The sequence below is a fragment of the Vicugna pacos genome, chromosome 5 (assembly GCF_048564905.1).
Source record: "Vicugna pacos chromosome 5, VicPac4, whole genome shotgun sequence".
NCBI classification, from domain to species: Eukaryota; Metazoa; Chordata; class Mammalia; order Artiodactyla; family Camelidae; genus Vicugna; species Vicugna pacos.
In genome coordinates this window covers 72603985-72626843 of record NC_132991.1, presented here as the reverse complement: position 1 = coordinate 72626843, position 22859 = coordinate 72603985, and the positions used below count along the sequence as shown (strand labels likewise).

The 22859-nt window shown below is 37.5% G+C and overlaps 2 protein-coding genes and 1 non-coding gene across 3 annotated transcripts in view; 1 reads left to right on the top strand and 2 right to left on the bottom strand.

Moving 5' to 3' along the window:
* Positions 1–7330, bottom strand: part of SF3B1 (splicing factor 3b subunit 1) — a 46233-nt gene extending 38903 nt beyond the window's left edge. The window contains exon 1 of the mRNA XM_031678068.2: positions 7196–7330. The gene's annotated coding sequence lies outside the window, so the exon portion shown is untranslated. The remainder of the gene's footprint in view (positions 1–7195) is intronic.
* On the bottom strand, positions 4406–4512 carry LOC116280721 (U6 spliceosomal RNA). The gene has a single exon (XR_004190206.1). It is a non-coding gene; the product is annotated as a U6 spliceosomal RNA (small nuclear RNA).
* A 113-nt stretch (positions 7331–7443) lies between the features above and the next one.
* On the top strand, positions 7444–22786 carry COQ10B (coenzyme Q10B). Its single transcript, XM_006215998.4, has 5 exons — positions 7444–7713; positions 11729–11878; positions 15956–16148; positions 20261–20362; positions 21721–22786. Exons 1-5 carry the CDS (start codon positions 7592–7594, stop codon positions 21886–21888), a joined length of 735 nt encoding a protein of 244 aa, XP_006216060.1. The 5' UTR covers positions 7444–7591; the 3' UTR covers positions 21889–22786.
* The last annotated feature ends 73 nt before the right edge of the window (positions 22787–22859 follow it).

The following is a 22859-nucleotide window of genomic DNA, read 5'->3' as shown; positions in this document are numbered from 1 at the left end:
ACTAACCCCTATTGCTTGAGTCCCCACAGCTACGTTGAGTCCAGAACCACCAAAGGACCATTCTTGAAATAATACAGCTTTTCTTGGACTAGCTTGGGTGATTTCTCTTTCGGCTATACCAGGCCTAACTAGAAGAGAAGAGCAATATATTAACATATTTGTGTGACTTTATTAACTAGCTTCTTTTTCTAGCTAAAAGTCAGCAAGGAGCTGTCTTTAATTCATAATGGTGAAATATCTAGATTCAGAGCACATGTAAGTAAAGTAGGTGTCCCAGATAGCTAAGGGGATTGGGTCTCAGAAGCATTAGACGCCTGTAATGCTGTGATGGACTTCTAATGTGTCAACTTAGCTAAGCTATAGTCCCCAGTTATTCAAACAAATACTAATCTAGGTGTTGCTATAGAAGGTCTTGTGGTTGTGCTTTAAGTCTATAATAACTGACTTTAAGAAGATTGTCCTAGATAATCTGGTTAGGTCTAATTCAATCAGTTGAAAAGCCTTCAGAACTGAGGTTTCCCTGAAGAAATTCCACCTGTGGACAGCAACCTTAGCCTGTGCTGGAGATTTCCAGCCTGCCTTTGCTGACAGCCTGCCGTATAGATTTTGGACTTGCTTGTTAGCCAGTGCCCCCCAGTTGTATAAACCAATTCCTTGCAATAAATGCCTTGTTTGTTCTTGAATTAATGTCTTAATATGTATCTCATACTGGTCTGTTTCTCCAGTTGAACCCTCATCAAAACAAAAGTTAAAGTTAAATTTCATCACTCATTTATTCAAAAAATATTTGAGAACCTCAGTGAGGACCTATCATATACCAGACATTGCTTTAGACGCTGGAAATAGAATGTTGAACAAGATACTGCCCTCACAGAGATCCGATTCTTAGAGAGATTAAAAACCTATTTGTATGTTTGTTTGTATAATTTCAGGTACTATCAAGTGCTATGTAAAAAATCAGGTGGAGTAAGGGGAGAGCGAGCAGGATGGCAGGGTGGGATAGAAACAATGAGATGTCTAAGAGGATGACATCTGAGCAAATACCTAAATGAAGTAAGGGAATGAGGCTGGTACCAGAGTGAACTTACATATGTTGGCAATAATAACAACAATAGCTATAGTACAAAACTGGCAGTTTTTGATGCCACCCAAAACCCAAAGAAACCTACTAGGCAGTGGGAGGAACAAGATGCAACAGTTTGTCCTTTACTTTGGAGGGGCTGTGCAGGCATGCCCCAGGCTACTATGCTCTAGAACAGTGCTTCTCAACTGGGAGTGATTTTTGTCTTCCAGGGAATACTTGGCAGTCTACAGGCTTTTTTGGTAGTCACAACTTAATCCTCTTTAGGTTCCTAGAATGTTTGCCTTCCTATTTCCACCCGCATCTCCCATACTCTCTTTCACCTGGCTTACTCCTTCTCACCCCATAGGACTGACCAGGTGTCACCCGACCCAGGAAATCTCCCCTGAGGAGTGATAGCTAGCATGCCTTGATATTGCCATGCTCCTGACATACCAGAAACATCTCTAACTACTCTAGCCACTTTATATGATAATTGTTTCCATGTGTCTTTCTCTCTGAACTGAACTGTAACACCTAAAGCAACTTCAAGGGAGGAATTACTCGCATCTGGAGGCCAGGGATGCTGCTCAACATCCTATGTTCCACAGGAAATCTCCCCACAACAGAATGTCAGCAGTGTCACCGTTGAGGAATCCTGCCCTAAAATATCACTAATGGAGCAGACCCTTAATTTTCATTGGGTTTACCCCCACCCTCTAGAAAATATGTGTCTCTCCAAGCCTCCAACATACCTATCATTTCCTGATCATTTAGTCTGATTAACATGGTTACCACAATGCCATCCATATGGTGGATTAATATGTTTTGCTGTATGTCCAGATGTCTAGGTCCTTTAAGACTGTATTGTGATACCAGTACCTCCATTAAAATATAGAAGTAAATAAATAAACCTAATTACCTCCCCCCTTTTAATAAAATTTTTTTGAAGACTATATATTGATAATTATTATGACAGACTATATTATGGGAGAGTTAACAAAATTCAGGAGTAAAACTCAATGTATACTCTTGTTCAGCTCAAGAAAATGAATACTATTTTAAATCCTTATTATTAGGGATGGAAAAAAACTCATCAAATCAATTGCTGCTTACCTGAGGTCACATTGATGTGCTCTGGCTACCACATCTGGCACAGCAAATGCAATGTGGGGCTACCACCTGGTTGAATTTGTGATAGTTTACTGTTACCCACCAGGGTGTGTATAGCCCCTGTAAGGGCCAGACTTCAATTTAGACATGATGGGGACCATCACCCTTCCATTCTTCAGGTTTTTAAGGCACTAATCTATGCCATATTTTCTAGAATATGGTAATATTTTTATTTACTATCTTGGCAGAGAGTGTTTCATTAGCCTTCCCTACTACATTCTTATTCCACGGGCCAAGGACTCATTATAGCATCTGTAGGATTTTCTGTGTATAGTATCATCTCAGCTGAAAACAGTGGCAGTTTTACTACTTCTTTTCCAATTTGGGTTTCTTTTATTTCTTTTTTTCTCTGATTGCCATGGCTAGGACTTCCAAAACTACGTTGAATAAAAGTGGCAAGAGTGGACATCCTTTTCTTGTTCCTGATCTTAGAGGAAATGATTTCAGATTTTTACTGTTGAGTATGATGTCAGCTGTGGGTCTGTTATATATGGACCTTATTATGTAGAGGTATATTCCTTCTGGAGAGTTTTTATCATAAATGGATGTTGAATTTTATCAAAAGCTTTTTCTGCATCTATTGAGATGATCATATGGTTTTTATTCTTCAGTTAATGTGGTGTTATCACACTGATTTGCAGATATTGAAAAATCTTTGCATCACTGGGATAAATCCCACTTGATCATGGTGTTATGATCCCTTTAATGTATTGCTGGAGTTGACTTGCTAGTATTCTGTTGAGGATTTTTGTATCTCTGTTCATCAGTGATATTGGCCTGTAATCTTTTTTTGTGATGTCTTTGTCTAGTTTTGGTATCAGGTGGCCTCATAGAACGAGTTCGGAAGTGTTCCTTCCCTTGTGAATTCCTAAGTGATAAGAGCACTAGGAGCATCTTTTATTCTATTGAGGCAACTCTGGGTGGGCTCCTGGATGGAATTTCCAGCACCCCCTCCACACTTCTCCAAAGAGGGTAGAGGGGCTGGAAATGGAGCTAACAATTGATTATGCCTTTGTGATGAAGCCTCCAAAAAAAATCCCAATAGTATGGGGTTCGGAGAGCTCCCAGGTTGGCAAACACATCTACGCTGGGAAGGTGACGCACACCAACTCCATGGGTACAGAGGCTCCTGTGCTTGGGACTCTCTCATACCCCACCTTATGTATCTCTTCACCTGGCTGCTGTGTTCATCTGTATCCCTTATCATATCCTTTAATAAACCGGTTAACATAAATGTTTCCCTGAGTTTTGTGAACCTCAAAAAAATTAACTGAACCTGAGTAGAGGGTCATGGGAACTTCTGATTTGTAGCCAAGCTGGACAGAAGTTGTGGGTAACCTGGGATCCTACTCCTTGCGATTGGCATCTGAAATAGGGTTGAAGCAGTCTTGTGGGACTGAGCCCTTAACGTGTGGGATCTGACACTATCTCCAGATAGATAATGTTAGAATTAAGTCATAATGACACCCAGCTGGTGTCACAGAGAATTGGTGTGAGAAAATCCTCCGCACATTTGGTGATAAGAAGTGAATTGTTTTGTGTGAGCAGCAAAGGAGACACACAGGAGAAATACACAGGTGGAAAACTTGAGTTCTTCTAATTCACTGTGTGTTGACTTTTGCTCTGTTGATAGTGTCCTTTGATGTAAAAATTTTTAATTTTGATGAAGTCCAATTTATACTTTCTTATGTTACTTGTGCATTTGTTGTCATATCCAAGAAATCACTGCCAAATCCAATATCATGAATAATTTAGTTTTCATTCCAAAAAGTAATGTATATTACAAGTTATTCAAATAGTACCTCCCAAAAAGACACAAAATGGAAAGTAAAAGCTCTTCCTCACGTCTCATTCCCCAAAGGTTTTATACATATATATATATTTTTTTCAAACATCCACAAGAATTAGATACAACACTATTATAAACTCTCCATTACCCACATTCAGTACAATAATTATCAACAATTGATCAATTTTGTTTCATACACTCTATTCCTCTGCCCTCCAGTGGATTATTTGAAAGCAAACCACAACCATCATATTCTATTTGTAAAATCTTCAGTTTGAATCTCTACTGAAGTAGAGGTTTCAGTTGAATTTGTGTATATCTTCTTATATTTTGTATATGTCTTCTTATATTTTGTATAGATCTTGTATGACTTCTTTTTTTTTTTTAAATTGGAACGATTCACGAATTTGTGTGTCATCCTTGCGCAGGGGCCATGCTAATCTTCTCTGTATCGTTCCAATTTTAGTATATGTGCTGCCAAAGCGAGCACTTGTATGACTTCTTATATTCTGTTCAAAACAAAATCCAAATAATGCCTCTTAAATCTTGTAAATCTCTAACAATCCTCCCACCCTGCTAGTCCCCCTTCTTTATTTGACCTTTATTTGTTGAAGAAATTGGGTCATTTGTCCTATAGAATTTCTCATATTCTGTATTTGGCAGATTATATCCCCCTGGTGTCATTTAACATGTTCTTCTATCCTCTGTTTAAACTGGCATATCTAAAAGCTTGACCAGATTCAGATTCTATTATTTTGGCAATAATATTTAATAGGGATGTTGTGTCAAATATATTTTTGGCAGCATCATTGGTTTGGACTCTATGATACTGCTTCCCACAGGTCTCTACTAAGTTTTAAGTTACTACCAATCTTTTCCTATTGCACAGATTTTTAGCTCCCAATTTATGGAAGCACTGTTGCCTACTAAAACTGAACCAGAGTTTTTTTTTTAATCACCTTTAAGCTTACAGCATATTATTCTTTCCTTTGCTAAGAAGTTTAATGAGTACTATGCACTGTCATTTATTATAAAGATTCCTTTATTTGCCTTAAAATCTGGGGTGGGGAGAATATTCAATTGGGTGACCCAGTTTAGTGGATATTTTCTTATGTCTAGAAAGAGTTCAATGAGAAAATGTTTGGTAGATGTAATTAAAAGAAGGCCTTATATTAAGTTCACAAACACATCAGGAGGTGGGGGTATAGCTCAGTGGTAGAGTGCATGCTTAGCATGCACGAGGTCCTAAGTTTAATACCCAGTACCTCCATTAAAATTTTTTTAACTAAAAAAAAAGTACATCATGTATTGTACTGAAAAATATGTTCAACAGGGCTTCTAGTTAACAATACCAATGGTGTGAAATAAACCATTTTTTTGTAGAATGTGGCAACATGATGCCTATTATTTTGTAGGCAACTGGTAACCACTGTGGTGTTGAGCAGGGGAGTAAAATGGTGAAAATGTGTTTTAAAGAAAGATACTATGGGCAATATTTAAGGTTTAAGGCAAGAAGGGCAGCGGTTGTGTATTTGAAGGTAATCTGATATTGAATTGTTTGGATGCAGCTACAGGACCACCTCAATTTGACAAGTACATCCTGTATTGTATTGAAAAGTGCTTGACATACTTTGTAGCTGGGGATTTCAACTCACTCCACAAAGCATCTAGTAAGGGATGGCTGCAAAGAACAAAGCAAGAGTAGAAAATAATAATCATACATACACACAGAAGCTGAAATATTTATGTAAATGTAAATCAGATCCAGTCACCTCAAATGACTTCCCCTTACATTTAGAATAAAATCCAAAATTCGAACCATGGCCTCCCATGTACTATGAAAAAGCCTTCACTACCTCTGACCTCACTCACTGTTAGCCAAAGCCCTGCTCCTCATAAAACAGGGTCTTGGTCTGCAGCCTTTGCACTTGTTCCCTCCACCTGAAGACACTCCCCACCCAAATATTCACAGAGTTCACCTCCTCACTTCATTTTGGCCTTTGTTCATTATCACTTCCTCAGTGGCCCACCTGACCACCCCATATAAAATAGTACCCCACTTTACCCCCTCCATGCTTTACTTTTTTCCTACAACACGTGATTATCTGACATTGTATTATATACTAATTGATTCCCCCCACTCTAGAATATGAGCTCTATGATTGTTAAGAGTTTTGTTCACTTATCCAGCACCTAAAACAGCAGAGTGAATGCTCAATAAATATTTGTTGACTGCATTTAATCATCTACTTCATTTACTCCTCAAATGGAATGCAGTAGGTAGTGTTGAGGGACACAACAGGTGGCAGGTTGGTGAACCAGTGACATGCAGACTGGTAAAAGAATTTACCAGAGGTAAAGCATGAGAATAGAAAAGGAGTTTATTAGGTACGCTGCCATAGACAATGGCGGGCCATGCAGATGAGAGGTGCCTGCGTGAGCACCAAGGGCCAGTTGATGGGGTGTTTCATAAGGTAGGGCCACAAGGTGCCCGATAAGCAGAAGTCTGATTGGTTGTAGATGAGGTAAGAGGTTTAAGGTCCGTGAAAGCCAGTAGGGTTTACGACTGATGAGGTGGGCTGAAAGGAAGAAGCCTGAGCTATTCTGAGATTAGTCATCACCTAGGGCTATTAGTTTATTAGGGCAAACACGCTCAGTAAAGAATGCACTTTATCTGTTGAGGGATCACAGACAGACAACTGAGAGTACAGAAATGGGGGTGGATGGACTTTGAAGGACATCAGTTGGCCCCACAGGTAGTATGGCAATCCCCACTCTACAGTTTACAGGGAACTATGACATACAAAGGTTAAAAACAAAGGGGTACAATGTCAAGACTTCTTGACTGACTGATTCCTGAAACGGGTGAACTGAAGCAAAGTCTGGTTTGTTGGGAGTAAGGGACACCCAAGCCATACACGGAAACCAATTAAAATGGCCACACTGTAAGAAAGCAAATAGAACGGAGTCTCTTCCTAAGGACACGACCTGATACTGCCCTCACCTCAACCTCACGGGGTAAGCACGGAAAGTACTGTGTTAGACAATCATTAACAGCAACACTGACGGCCAGACTTTGCAGCCAGCAGTGACGGCGACGCTGCCCCAGCCCTCACGGATACGTAATTAACACCCAGAACCCCGACTTCCTCCCGCCCCTGGGCTGGGCTCACGTGGCGGGCCTCGCGTCGGGAAGCAGCACACACGAGAACTGCGGCGGTTGCCGAATTGGGAGAAGAGGTCCAGCGCGGGAGGTGTGGTGAGCGGACACCGAGGGTCTTACGTAAGGCACCCGAGCGCCAGGCGGGAACTGAATCCCCGCCCGCGGGGAGGGGGGGTGCGCCCAGGCGCCCTGCGCTCCATCTGATTGGCCAACGGGATGACGAGCGCGTTTACAGGCAGCTCTGGGCGCTGGGAACGTGCGTCAGCTTTGCGCAATCGGAGTGGGAGAAGGGGCGTGTCTGGCGGCTCAGGAGGCCCACCGATTGGCTGGAAGGCGCCGGCCCCAGGCGGCCCAGGCCTGCCAGCCGAGGGCGGCGCCGTGGGAGGTGGCGACCGGCTTCAGTAAGATGATCATGGCAGCTCGGACCGGTCAGAGGGCCCTGAAAAAGGTGGTCTCGGGATGCCGTCTGAAGTCGTCGGCGGCGACCAGAGCCCTAGCTCCTGCGCAGGGGCTTGCGCGGAACGTCAGGTAATGAAAAACGGGGTCGCCGCGGCGAGGGTAGTTTTCCGCCCGGGCCTGCTGAGCAGGGGGACCGGGGGCATTTGGGGTGAGGCTGAGCCGGACCGGATGAGTTTCCGCGTCTCTGGAGAGAAAGGGTCTCCTGCCTTCCGCATTTGAGGGACTGGGGCCGCGCGCATCCCCCCTTGGCCGAGGCTCGCCGGCCTGTCCCGGACCCCCGGTTTTGTGGGCGCTGTCCTCGCGAGAGGCGGTGAATCATCGGCGAAGCTACTTTGGAAGCAGCTGATAACGCAGTTCTGGGAGGGTGCCTTTGGGCTCTTCCGGTCTCCTCCCCTATGGCCTACTGCTGGGGCTCTCAGAAAGTTTTAATTTCTCCGCTGAAGGGCTGTGGGCTGATGGGCGTGTGGGAGTTCATGGTTTGGCGGTGAGCCCCCTTCGGTTCCCCCAGCGTGCCAGATGCTCTCTCAGTTTTCTGGTAGCGGTCTTTGCCCCCGCCCTTTGTGGCTTGCTAAACTAAACGTAGCCGAAGTAGGAGACTTGGATTTTTTTCCCATGCCCCTGTTACTTAGAGGTCCTGTAACCTTGAACCAGTCTTCGATTTTCCTGGTTGGTTTTGTTTGTTTGTTTTTTGGTAGGTGATGGAGGTGGAGACAGGAAAGATTCCATAATTTCACCATTTAGTGTACTTTTATTAGTGACATTTTAATAAATTATACTAGAAAATTAAAGTTAACGTTTAACATGAATTCAGTTGTAAATAGCACGTGATGGAAGGCGAAAACACACATCTGGTTGAGCTCCAGGACATTTAGATTCAACGAAGAATTTTTTAAATACCAACCAACCCGAAATCCTTTTAGACATTTATTGGTTGAAACTAAAGTAAAATCATCTCATATCGTTCACTCTTGCTTTAGGAAATAACCTGAAAAAGTAGTTTCAAGCAGAACATACCCTATTGTCCTTTAGAGCTACTTGTATTACTCTTAAAAAAAGTGTTGGTTTGCAAATAAAACTGTTACTTTCGGTTAAAAGAATTGCTTTAGTGATCAAATTAAGGCTTAAAATCCTTGATAAGTATTTATTGTTTATGATAATAAAGAATAAGGGAGTTTATGAGGTCATTGCAAGGCTGAAACATTAACAGAGTCTGGCCTTTATTTTAATAGAGTATTTGAGATGTAGTATTGGAAGATTAGTGACAAAAAAAAACTCCTTCATCTGGTCCAGTTTTCATATCATGGTTTAACCGTACTTATGAGTGTATGGCTCTCATACTGTAGTTGAAGACATTATTCTTGATAGCATGTGAAAATGGATGTACTGTCCAGGGCATCGTAACCATGGTATGCAAGCTGATCTCAACAACTATCAGCTTGCTTTAAATAGGCATTTTTCTTGTAATTGTAATCAAATTGTGTAAGGATTTCTTTTGGGGGGGGTAGGCGGATGGTATTATATGAACTTGGTACAAAATTCAAAACTGTATAGAGTGAAAAGTAAGCTTCCCAGACACCCAGTTCACCTCTTCAGAAGCAAGGATCTCGTTCTTTTTTTTTTTTAAATAAAGATTTATCTCAGAGATGTATTTCTGGTACTGATTTATCAGAAAATTATTAATAATTGTACATAATGTCTGCTACATAATTGGCTTCCAATAATAGATAACAAGGTATCTATACAAAAAGTGAGAAAAATGGGTAAAACTTACAATAGTTAAAGACATCTAAAGAATGTCTCAGAAGGGCATTTTTTACACTGTTTGCTTTCTGTAATCAATATGGCTACCAGAGATCCTAAATTATTTTTTGTGACTTCTTTTTAAAGGGGGAAGCTAAATTAACTGCCTAATTATTTTGTTTCCACTGTTCTGCTTCATTTAGCAGAGTAACTCGTTCACTTTCATTGTTATAATTCCACTTTAAAGCAAACTATAGGTTTACTAAAAAAAAAAATCACCATAGGCTTTAAAAAATGTTATCACTGCCTTTAAAATAAGACTCACAGGGGGAGGGTGTAGCTCAGTGGTAGAGTGTTTGCCTAGTATGCACAAAGTCCTGGGTTCAATCCCCAGTAGTTCCACCAAAAATAAATAAATATAAGCCTAATTATCTCCCTACCCCCCCAATAAGATTCACATTACAAGTCATAGTTTTAAAGATTTTCAGGAACACATAACACACTTATTCTCTCTAGGAGGTGAATCTATCCAAAATCTCTTTTGACTGAAAAAGAATATCATACATCTGTTTGAAATACGCTCTTCCCATCATTATAAAATTAAATACTACTTGTGATAGCCTAGAAAACTTAGAATTCACAAAGCCATCTTGTTTTACCATCATTTACCCATTATTCCATCCTTGAAGTGCTGTTAAGAATATGTAAGAATTCTAAAATCTTAAAAAGGGGCCAGTAAGTTCATTCGTACATTTCATATGTTTGAGTCTTTCCCATTGTCATGCAGCATTTAGCTTAACTATTTTCACTGACCTTTCTTTCATCATCTCTGTAATGAGCCCATCCAATTTTTATAAACAGCTTTAATTGTTCAAAAGTCCTTTCTTGTATTTTTATAGCCATATTCTTAAGTATCACCCCTTATCTTTTGGCTGAATGTTCCCAGTTTCTTCAGCAGCTCTTAACTTGATTTTCTCTTCCTCCTCAGCCAGACATTAAGGTATTAGTATTAGTATCCTTAAGGAAATTTTATTTATATGTAAATCATATTTTCTATAAATCACGTTTTATATATAACTTCAGGAGATTTCACCAGGTCACTCCAATTCCCTTTAAAAAAAAAACTTAAAAGACTTGATTTAATGAAATATACTGTTACCTGGAACTCTTCAACAGCTTCTCATTGAGAATAGATTCCAGATTTCTTTATCCTGGCTAATAATCCCCAGTATGATTGAGCTTCAGCTTGTCTCTAACGTTATTTCATGGTGCTCTCCCCCCGGCTTGCTATACTTTATATATATATATATATATATATATATATATATATATATATATATATATATATATATATAAAGTCTTTATATATAGTCTTTCTCAGTGTCTGGGTACTGCCAGGCTTTTTCCTGTATCTACCTCTTCTCTTCCCGTAGACATACACACATACATGTGTGAGAGAGAGATTATATGTATGTGCGCACATAGTTATGTGCATACATACCTATTTCTCTTTGCGTGGCTAACTCCTTATCCATTATGTCTCAGCTGAAATATAACCTAAGAGGACTTGCTCGACCACCCTGTCTAAAGGAAGTCCTAATTACATGTCCCTTCACCCATTTCTATTTTAGAACTTTTTTTGGATCATCAACTAGAATGTTTCATGTTTGCCTTATTCACCATTATATCCTTACTAGCCTAGCATAGGAGCTCAGTAAGTATGTGAACTAACACATGAATAGTAGTGTAAAATAGTTGTGCAGTAATTTTATTAAAGGCTAAAAATGTTTAGGTGAACAGGAGCATATCAGGCATCTGTATTTAGAAGTACCCTAAACAATTAACATTCTAATTACCTCGGCATGTTTTTACACATACACACTGAAATGGAGATTGGAAGGTAAAGGATAACAGAGCAGCAGTTCTCACGGGGCCATCAGATATCCAATCGGAGAGTAAGATCTAGTTTCAAATTTCATTGAGTAAATCAAGAATTACAGAACCCCTATGGATCCAGCTGGGAAAACAACCTGGGTAGATGAGTTGAAAATTGGATGATAAATATTCTAGCAAACCAAGGGCAAGAGTATGTTGTAACACATGACTACAGAATAAAAGCAAGCTTCTGGGAGAGATAACCTTTTGTGCTAGAAGTTTCTAACCTTAACTCTAAGGTTATTTTTAGTTTTCTTTTTGGTGTTTAAAAAGCTTATTTGTGTGTGTGTTTCAGGACTCTTCTAAGGTTGTAAAGCCTTCTAAGGTGTGATTGTTACTTTACAATCTCATTTGTGTTTCCTCTTAATTGTCAGTGTTACTCTAAATCAAATAATTTTTGTCTTTTTAGATATTTAGCTTCCTGTGGTATACTGATGAGCAGAACTCATCCATTGCATACCTCAGTTTTGCCTAAGGAGATACATGCAAGAACTTTCTTCAGAATTGCTGCACCATTAATAAACAAAAGAAAAGAATATTCAGAGAGGAGAATTATAGGGTTTGTATATAATAATTGTTCTATTAAAAGAGCATGGTCACAATTTTCCATAGACTATCATGCCTCTTTTTCGGGATTCTCTTCTTACTAAGCTCTTTTTTTTTAGCTCTTGCTGTTTTATAAGTGTTTGTTGAATGAATATAATTATATAGCTTTATAGGATATATTTAAATATCGACATTTAAAGGAAATAATTAAACTGTTTATGACCTGCATTTTTGTACACTATTCTTTTTTATAGGAAACATTACTGATATGTTGGGCCAAATATGTTTGTATAGCCCCCTCACATACACACATACATAGGTAAGGACATATAAACACGCTGAGAGACCCCTACCAGCTACAGTGGAAGTTAGCAAACTTTCTGTAAAGTGCCAGTTAGTAAATAGGTTTGTGGACCATACTGTCTTTGTTGCAACTACTTAATTCTGTCATTGTAGCCCAAACGTAGCCATAGACAATATGTAATAAGTGAGTATGGCTGCGTTCTAATAAAACTTCATTTGCAAAACTAGACAGCGGGCCAGGTTTGGCCCCTCATCTAGGGATATACACAACAGAGTATAGAGACTGTAGTTCTGCTAAACCCGAAATACAGCAGTCCTTCATGTGGGGAGTTTCTTAATTCCCACCAAGCCGTCAAGTATTGCATGAATTCTTGTAAAAGTGCGTTTCATTCATTTTATTCAATTGCTTTTTCCCTTCTGATTTTTCTGTAGTAAAGGACTTTCATCAGACTCATAACTTTTGTCACTAAACTTCTCTCTATTATTGGCTAGTCACTGTATTAGTTAAGGTAGTGCTAGTAGCTATATAGGTAAAACCCAGAAGTATTTTTCTTTCTCATGAAAAATTGAAGTGAGTGTTCCCAGTACATGGGCAGCAATCCTCAAGTAGTGATTCAGGAACCCAGGCTCCATCCAACTTGTGACTTTTGTAATTCCTTAGTATTCAGAGTCTCTTAGGAAGAGACTTAATCATACTGGTTTGGAAGTGACGCAGTGTTTACTCTCAGATATTGTTGTCAAGAACTAGAGGGGAGGGTATAGATCAGTGGAGGTCCTGGATTCAATCCCCAGTATTTCCATTAAAATAAATCTAATTACCTCCCTTAGTCATGCTTTAACCTTAGGAATTGCAGCCTCCTGATGGCCAGCAATAATGCCACATAAAGTGAGTCTAAATAGGTAGACATCTTTGCCACAACTGGTGTCTTAAGAGAAATGGCAACAAAAAGATGAGAAATCAGATAGTGAATTGGTCTGCTTTACTTTTCAATCACTAGTAATAGCTTCCTTTTACTGTGTACCTGCCATTTGACAGGCACTGCTGGGTGCTGCATATTTGTTGTTTCATTTAATTCTCACAATCACCATGTGAACTAGGTATTATTCCCATTTTAGAGATGAGGAAACAGGTTCAGAGAGATAATGTGTGTTGTGACCCCAAAGCTTACTTTTTCGCATCATGTTTACTTCTTCCTTGCTTCCTTCTTCCTCATGCTAAAATTCTTTTTATTACAAATGGTCTTATCTAATGATCTTCATCTTCCCCTATATTTGACAAACACATTATAATGGGTATCATTTGCTAAGTGCTTAGTAAGCATTGTGCATTATGCCAAAACTATTTAACCCTTAGAAGAACACTTTGAAGGCATTTTTCAATTATGAGTGAAGAAAATGAAGTTGAGAGATTAATCGATCTACCCAGGTCACATGATTTAACTATGTTTTAGAGTTGATATTTGAACACAGTCCTTTGTGACCACAAAGATCATCCCTTGACCATTGTGCTATATTGCTTTCTTAGTCATTGTAGACTACTTTTATGGCAATTAGCTTCCAGGCTACAAGGTTTCATACTTCTTCATGGGACCTATTTTGACATTTATTTCCAAGTGTCTGAGAACTTGGGGAGGGTAGATTTATTTTCTCCCTCTTTGCTGTGGGCCTCATTTCATGATCATAAAGTTCATAAACATACATATACTCATTCTGTCATATTCCAAAAATACCCGTTTGAATTTAGATTGTGATTGTTTACTATATCAATTTGAGGTGAATTATGTTTTACTAGTGTTGAGTCTTTATATCAAGAGTAGTATGTGTCTGGCTCTCATTATTCAGTTGTCTTTTACACATATCCACAGTGGGTTTTTGTTGTTTGTTTTTTTTTATTTAAACCCTGAAATTTTTTTTGTTGAATTTATTTCTAGGTATTTTGCATTTCTGTGCTAATGTTTTCTACTTGTTCTTGTTAGTATAGGAACAGTATTAATTTTTACACACTTTATAACAGGCTGTCTTACTGAATTCTGAATTGATTCTCTACCAAATTGATAATCATATCACCTGCCAAATGATAATTTTGCCTAATTCTTGTCCACACATGTGCCTCATAGTTCATGTGCTAATTACTTTACCAGCTACTTTCAGAACAGTGTTAAGTAACGATGATAGTCAGCATCTTTGTTTTATTTCTAACTCTAATGGAAATGCTTCTGGTATTTTACCATCCATGAAGGGAACCATATAGTTTTTTTATATAGACTAATTAATATGGTTATAATAATATAATTATTAGTGTTAAACCATTCATATATCCTTAAGTGAGTTGTATTTCATTGTTGTTGGTTTTTATCATTATATTGCTGGATTATATTTGCTAATATTTAACTTAAAACTCTGTACTCACAGGTTACGTGGGTCTGTAGATTTTGTTTATGTAGTTTGTGAGGTTTGGGTTGGCAGGATGTTAGGCTGGCTCATAAAAAGAATAAAAGGTTTCCTTTCTTTGTGTTCTAGAAGTTTCTTTCCCTTAATTACAAAATTATTACATGCTTGTATAAAAAGTAACAATATAGAAATATACCACAAGAGTTAGTCTATTTTAACTCCTATTTCTTTTTCCTGAATTAACAACGGGTAATTGTTTAATCTGTATTCTTCTAGGAGTTTTTAAATGTATTTTCATTACATTCATAATAATTATTTTTAGGAAAAAATCAAATGTTTAAAATTGAGGAAATAGAGTATATACTTATAATTTTTCTCAAATAGATAATAGAATCGTATATATCCTGTCTGCTTTAGTGTGCCTTTTTTCATATAACAGTATATTGTAGTAAAAACTATTAAGTGTAAAATAAGCTACAAGGATATATTGTACAACACAGGGAATATAGCAGATATTTAATAATAACTATAAATGGAATATAACCTTTAAAAATTGTGAATCACTATATTGTACATTTGTACCTTATATAATATTATATGTCAAGTATACTACTTCTTAAAGTATACAGTTGACCCTTAAAAAATGGGAGAGGTTAAGTGTGTAGACCCCCTATGCATTAAAAAGTCTGCATACTACTGTTTCTGTCTCAAAAACAAAGGAATTGATAAATGACTTACCCAAGGGCAGGAAGCTGAAACAATTTGGATAGAATCAGGACTCAAACTCTAGCTTCTTCGATTCTGCGTATTGTAATCTCTAATAGAACTTTTCCTCACACATAATTTAAATATCTGTAAATGAAAATACAGGTACTATATTTATTGAAAAAAATTTATTTATAAGTGGACCCATACAGTTTAAAGCTCTGTTGTTCAAGGGTCAACTGTATATTTGATCTTAATCCTTTAAATAACTAATAGAGTTCCGCAGTGTGAGTGTACCCTAATTTATCAATCATTTATCATTATATTAAGCAATATTAATGTTTATCATCTAATAAACATTTAGGTTGCTTCCAGTTATTTTTTCCTCTTAAACTCTCAATTTTTAAATGCTGGTCATTAATTAAAATTTTAAAAACCACATCTTCAACCCAGATCCAACCAGTGGTCTGCCCCTTTGCAATCTCTGCTAAACATAAATATTTAGCTCCATTTTATTTTCTTTGTTGCCTTGAAGTCATTTATCCCAGAGGTGGTGGTTTATACCATTTGAGCCAAATGATTTATTGCTTTATACACAATAAGTTTTATTCATATTCAATTTAAAGTGTACATATACCATATAACTAGGTGTGGTTAATATCTCTCTCTCTCTCTTTTTGGTGGGGGGAAGATATTCTATGCAGGAAATGTATGATGTAGTATCAGGAATGGAGGATTACAAGCATTTTGTTCCTTGGTGCAAAAAATCAGATGTAATATCAAGGAGATCCGGATACTGCAAAACACGACTAGAAATTGGATTTCCGCCTGTATTGGAGCGCTATACATCAGTAGTAACCTTGGTGAAACCACATTTGGTAAAGGTAATGGTTTTGTTATATGACGTTTTTAAATATTCCCTGAATATTGATTATATCAAGTGAGCTAAAGGTATAATAGCTTAGAAAGATTTCTCTAAACTCATAGGAGGGAAAAAACAAACCATTTATTTTATCTTCTAATCATGTTATTTTATACAATATTAGCATTATTCTTTCCAAGTAGAAATTTAACTGGAACGTGGAAATGAAAAGTTTTTTTTTGTCCCTCTGTTGACTACTGAACCACAGGAAAGATTCAGCCACACAAGTGAGAAATGTTTTAATTTAATCCTTACACTATTTTTTTTTTTAAGTTAAGGAAGGAAAAATGGTGAGAGGATGAAGAAAGGTAGAAAGGCTATACATGTGGAGAGCATAAACATTGTTGAGGTCATCCTGCCATGTACCAGGTACTGAAATGCCAGGTACTGTTGCATGCATTATCTTAATCATCTTACCTTCTCAGAGGAAAAGTTACCCAGACTTAAACACACAAAAAGGCAGAATTCCACAGAGTAATAGCCATTTCTTTTGAGTTCCTAGAGTGGTAACCAAAGACTTTCAAAGCTGAGTTGCCCACAAGATTTAGTGGCAGTGTCATTTCTTGGTAATTGGCCAGAGCTAAGTGCTTTCATCATCTCTTCATCAGGTGTTGAAGGAGATGAAACTTTCATACTGGGAAGTGTACACTGTCCAGTGAAGCTAAGAACTTGGAGTCCACTCTAGTCTCACTCTCAAAACTTAAACTCCACTTAAAAGCCATGCTCTGCCCCACCCTGGGACCTGGAGATTATTATGACTGTTTCCACCTGTTTGTCTCATAGTTTTTTGGAGTTTTTACCTTCTATGCTGCACTGCCTCTCTCGCAATGACTAACATATACTAAGCTCTTTATAGTGCTTTACTTGAATTAATTCATTTAATCTTCACAACAGCCCTTTGAGATTCAAAATTTATTATTCTTCATCTTATGGTTGAGCACACTAAGGCTTAGAAGAGTTAGATAACTTGTCCAAGGTCACACAGCCAAGACTAGCTCCATCTGACACTAGCGAATAGCTCTGTAATCTTAAATTTTTTTTTCTATTCCCTGACATCAGTCTTCGTACCATTCAAATTCTTATAACTTAGATCTTAACATTTTGCTGCATCTAACTAAAAGAACTCTTAAAAAAAAAAAATCTCATTTTCTCCTCCTGGCTTTCTTCCCTTCCCTGGCTTCTTAACACATACAAGATAAAGTTAGTCACTTTATCATTGCTCATGGGCCCATCTGCCCACTCTCCCCCACCCCTCAAAACACTCTGCACTTAATATTCAGTCAGTACCATACATCTTAAAAGTCCCATAAATGTACGTGTAGTACTTACACCACAGCCCTGGGCCTTTGCATATTGTTCTCTTTTCTACCTGTAATGAACTCAACTCCTTGCCTTCAAGTTCCAGCCTGCTTTCTCCCTTTTCCTTTCATATAGATAATCAGTCCTGCCTGAGTGATTCCTCTAGGCCTTGTACATGCTTTATTTCTTTCTTTTACCACTCTGTAGTATAATTTCTTTCTTCATTTGGATTTCCACTTCACAGAATTGAGCTACTTGAGGGAATGGGAGATCCCCTTTTTCATCCCTGTTTCCTTAGCACCAGTACTACAGTGACGGGAGTCATGAGAGCTCTTTGTTTATGAAGGTCTCAGCCTCGTGTTCTTGGGTTATTGTAGATCCAGAGATGTTCATAATAACAAAGTTATTTCGGTAACTTTCAACACTGCTGAGGAGGGATGAAACTACTAAGAAAAAGAAAATCTTCAAAACAGTGTGTATTAGATGGTGATTGCTATCTCAATTTTATGATGCTTAGGGAAATTAAGAGCCTTATACGAATTCATACTGTGTGTGTCTAATTCCAAAACTATTTTACCATTAAAATAAGCTGCCTCAATTAATGTGCTAATTTATTTTAAAACATACTTGAGAATAACACACAACTGTATATATTCAGCTTTCAGTCGTCCCTGCTTTCAGGTTCTGCATGTTAATACCCAGTACACATTTATGACGTACAATAAAAATCACGGTAACCAAGGGAGCAGCAGAAGCTATGTGACGTTTTCTGTGAATTACTAGCTACCCTAAATGTGCCTGTGACTTACTGTGTCCATGATTCTAATCTATACACATCTGTAATGGCCAGAAGCCTTCCTACTGTTTTCAGTGTCTCTGCTGGTAGGAATGAGGTCTTTGGCAGTATTGTCCTTATCAAAACATACTATTAAAAATCTCTGGGTCCTTTGCCTAGATTATTGATATGAGTATAGCACTGCCACATTTTGTGAAAAAGTAGTCAGAGGAAGGTGCTATATCGTGGTAAGTATTCTCAACAGCTTTTTCTCTTTCATTGTTGAATTTCCTATAAGCTTCTTATGTGATTATTAAGGGTAGAATGCATTATCTTACAGTTGGATAACTGAAATAATAAGATTTTATTATGGACTTTTGATATATTTAAAAATTAGATGGCCATTATTGAACTGTATGTAAAACTGAGCCTTTGAAGAAAAATTTCACTTCTCCCCAGTGATTTAGCATAATGTGACTAAATTCAGCTATTAAAGTAGTTAGTATTTTAATAACTATTATTTTATCATGACTAAACAAGTTTTAAAACATTCACTGGTTTCCATTTTTTTAATTAAAATAATATTTTCTTTTTATAAACACGTAAATAGAGCATTTCTTTGTAAACGCTTCTTAGCATGGATGCATTTGATCTTTATAATTCTACTGTGTTACTGTCTGGTTATCCATTCAAAAGGGTTTTAGATGAAGAGGAAGTGAGGAATACACTGCAGATAACTCCTTGGCCCCCAAGTTTGAACTGTCTGTGGAGATATCCAGATACAGTCAGAGAAATAATCCTACATTCTGTGTTTAGGAAGGCTGTAGCTTAGAAGAAAAAGTGACTCCATTCACTTTAGGGAAACAGAGTTTACCCATGCAGGTTCTTATTTTGCAAGTCTATAGTGAATAGCCTGAGAGGGGCAGTCCAAACCCTTGAGGGGGATAAATTATCAAAGAGAAAGGGGGTAGAGAGACTTGATCATTTATTGGCCCCAGGATATGACAGAATTGCTGCACACTTAAGGCTTAATTGAGGACGAGGGTGTAGACTTTGAAACAATCATTTAAAAAATCATCTGCTGCTGAGAGAAGGTGATATGTACTCCTGAGGTCAGTTGTCTACTGCCATAATAAGACCCAGATAGCATCTTAGGACAGAAAATAAAGAAGCTGAACTTCATTCATGGTCCTTACAATTCTAACAATGGACTAGTGGCTGTGGTTCTGGCCACCATTTTTCACACTGGCAACTCTTTAGTGGGCCTCAGTCAACACTTTTTAATGATATAGAAGGAAATACCAAAATGCACTGCACATAGTATCACTATGTATTGTGTTCTGGTGTGTACACACACATAAAATAAACATGGATGCTGATGAGATTAGAGGTCAGAAAGCAGTGGGTCAGGGACAAGGGTCAGAGCCAGACTTTCAGAAAACTGAAACCATAGAGGCCTCTAGAAATAAGGAATAATGAGTGAAAGAAAGACTAAATGTGATTGACAAGAGAAAAATCTTTGGGTAGGAAAGAATTAGAGAATTGTGCTAGGAATCTGTGCCAGATGCCTTACAAATGGTTTCGCCATCTCAGCGATGTATCAAACAGGCATTATACTCATTTTACAGATTCAGGAACTATGGTAACAGGGAATTAACTTGGTCAGGATCACTTATAAGAGGCAGAGGTAGAAATAAACTTCCAGAAAATCACTCCCTGTTTTGCTGTGAGAGGAGAGAACTCTAAGTAGCACAGCGGATGATAGCAGTGGGAGGGAGAACAAGTGGCAGTCTTGGGGATCCCAGGAGAAAAGAAGATGGCTTACATTGGCAACAGATCACTTCCTGGTACCAAGCTAACAATGAGATGTTTTTGTCAACTGTGGTCTGACCTATAAAAATATTTACCTTTTGAAGAAATCATCCTCAGTTGTAGATTCTGGACAATCTAAATGATATTTTACTGTGGTTTTATCTTTTTCTTTTTTCATTTTGTTCTAGGCGTCCTGTACGGATGGGAAGCTCTTCAAACATTTGGAGACTGTTTGGCGTTTTAGCCCAGGTCTTCCTGGCTACCCAAGAACTTGTACTTTGGATTTTTCAGTAAGTATCTCATTAAGCCCTTAATTTGTTCCAAATATCAGGTAAAGTTGGTAAAGAAGGAGTAATCTATTTTTATTAGAACTCACATGCCATAATTAATAACCTATATGCATAGCAATTACTGAAAGACATTTTTTTAAATCTCAAATTTCTGAGTATTGAATACCTTTTTCTGCACTAATTTTATAAGAAAGAATGTTAATGAACCTTTCTCTTTCTCTATTCTATTTCTTGAAACTTTGAATAGTCATTCCTTATCTATAGATTAGAAGACACAAACACCAAATGAAATCTCCACATTGACCTGCATCTTATGATTTGCAGAAATAAAGTGCAAAGGAAAAAAAAAATATTTTTAAATTTAGGGGCTATGGTATTTTCTTGTTCATATCACCTTAGCTATAGAAAACTTAGAGCCATTTGTGTGGCTTTTTCTTTGCCAACAGATAACATATGAGATGTTCTGTTTTTGCAACTCAGGCTTACATTTTAAGAAATGGTCATAATTTTGAGTAAATTACATTGTTCTCAGCTCTTAAGTTGCTTTCATTAAAAAATTAGTGGGTATTAATGAGACAGTTGGAAATTTGAATGAAGCCTCTATAGATTAGGTAATAGCGTTATTATCTAATATTTTCTCTTAATTTCCTGGTTTTAATTGCACTGTGGTTATATAAGGCATTAAAATAGGGGAATCTGGGTGATAGGTGTATGAGAAATCTTAGTACTATTTCTGCAACTTTTTAATAAATAAAATTATTATAAAATAAAAATTGAAAGTTTTAAAAGTTAGTGGATATTTGTTCCTTAAAATCTTTCTCCAACCAGTTGCCTTGAATTCTGTCTCGAGGGGAATATAAATAAAGTTCTAAATCATTGTCTACTTTAAGATTGACCCACCTTCCCCATCTATTTTGTGGATCAGTCTCTTCTTTCTGTTACTACTTCCCCTGGGAATATCCTATCAGAAAGATCACTTCCCTTTCGTATTTCCTTTTGGGAGGTAAAGCTCTAAAAGGGGCACATGAATAAGAAGCCAAGTGATAAACATGGTATTTAGCAAAGCTTTTTTTCTAGTTTTCCGTAACTTAATAAAAGCAGACTCTTTGCCCTGAAATGAGATTCATTGACCTTGTTTACTTAAGCTGGTTGTGCAGCCATCGTTGTATTTACTGCAGTAAGACTCCCTCTTTTGAGGGATGTTAAGAATCTCATCCAGATAGACTCGTATAGCTATGCCTTAGCTATATGGCTGGGTGGACCAAGTAGCCCATTTCACAGTGTGAACACCATAATCCTAAGTAGGGATTGAGTAAAAGAAAGATCTTTCTAAAATAGTTATTAACATTTTCCTACAGGTTTCTTTTGAATTTCGCTCCCTTCTACACTCTCAGCTTGCCACATTGTTTTTTGATGAAGTTGTAAAGCAGATGGTAGCTGCCTTTGAAAGAAGAGCTTGTAAGCTGTATGGTCCAGAAACAAATATACCTCGGGAGTTAATGCTTCATGAAGTTCATCACACATAAAGGGAAAAAGGAACCGGTCACCTGCTTGTAGCTAGTTTACTTTTAGGAAGTGCTTTCATCATCTGCTTTCAGAAGCCGGAAAGCATTTGTTAAACGCAGCTTTGATTATAAACCTGTACCATTGAAAATTTGCACTTGGAATATGGAACCACATGTACATAGAATTCAATCAAGTGTAATTCAGAGTAATATGTATATTAGCATATTTGTATTGTATATTTACAGTAATGGGATGTCATCACTTGCTAGAATACTGACATCACTCTTCTGAGCAGAAATTGAACCTGTAAATTTAGACCTTTTTAATATCTCCTGATCTGAAAGAGGTTGGTTGAGATAACTCATGCAGTGTGTATTATATTAACCATGTCATGTTTAAGTTATTAAATTGAGACTATTTATAACTTATTGTCATAGGGCCTACCTTGTGGCTTAGGATATTTGAGTAATCATCAGATGCTTTAAGTAAAACTTTTGACTTAAAATACTGTTAATGAAGGTTCCCTGGCATTTTTCTTATTTTTAAATTGTTCTTATGGGTAGTGGGTAGTAGAAGATAATTCTGTGCTATACTGAGGTTAGCTTCCAGAAAAAGTGAAAAAAAAAATTTTTTTTTTTTTTGGTGCGTGGTCCAGAGTTTTCAATTACTTTCCTCATAGTTAGCAACCCTCTCTCAGACACTTTGACTGCTGTTTCAGTAATGCTGATTGCTTGTCAAATTTTGTCTACAACAGTGGGCAATAGATGAAGATAAATTGGTTGGTGTGTCTCTAGCACTGTGCATCTCTATTTTTTATTTATTGCGTGTACTCACTTTCAATAATGTATTTCAAACTGGTATTTTTGTAAACAAATCAATGTAAGGACTGAAGTGATAACAATAAAGTTAATTTGTTAATTTTTTGTACAGTTATTTTGGTTATTGAAATCCTCCTGGATTGTTTCAGTGTGTATTTACATAGACACAGTAA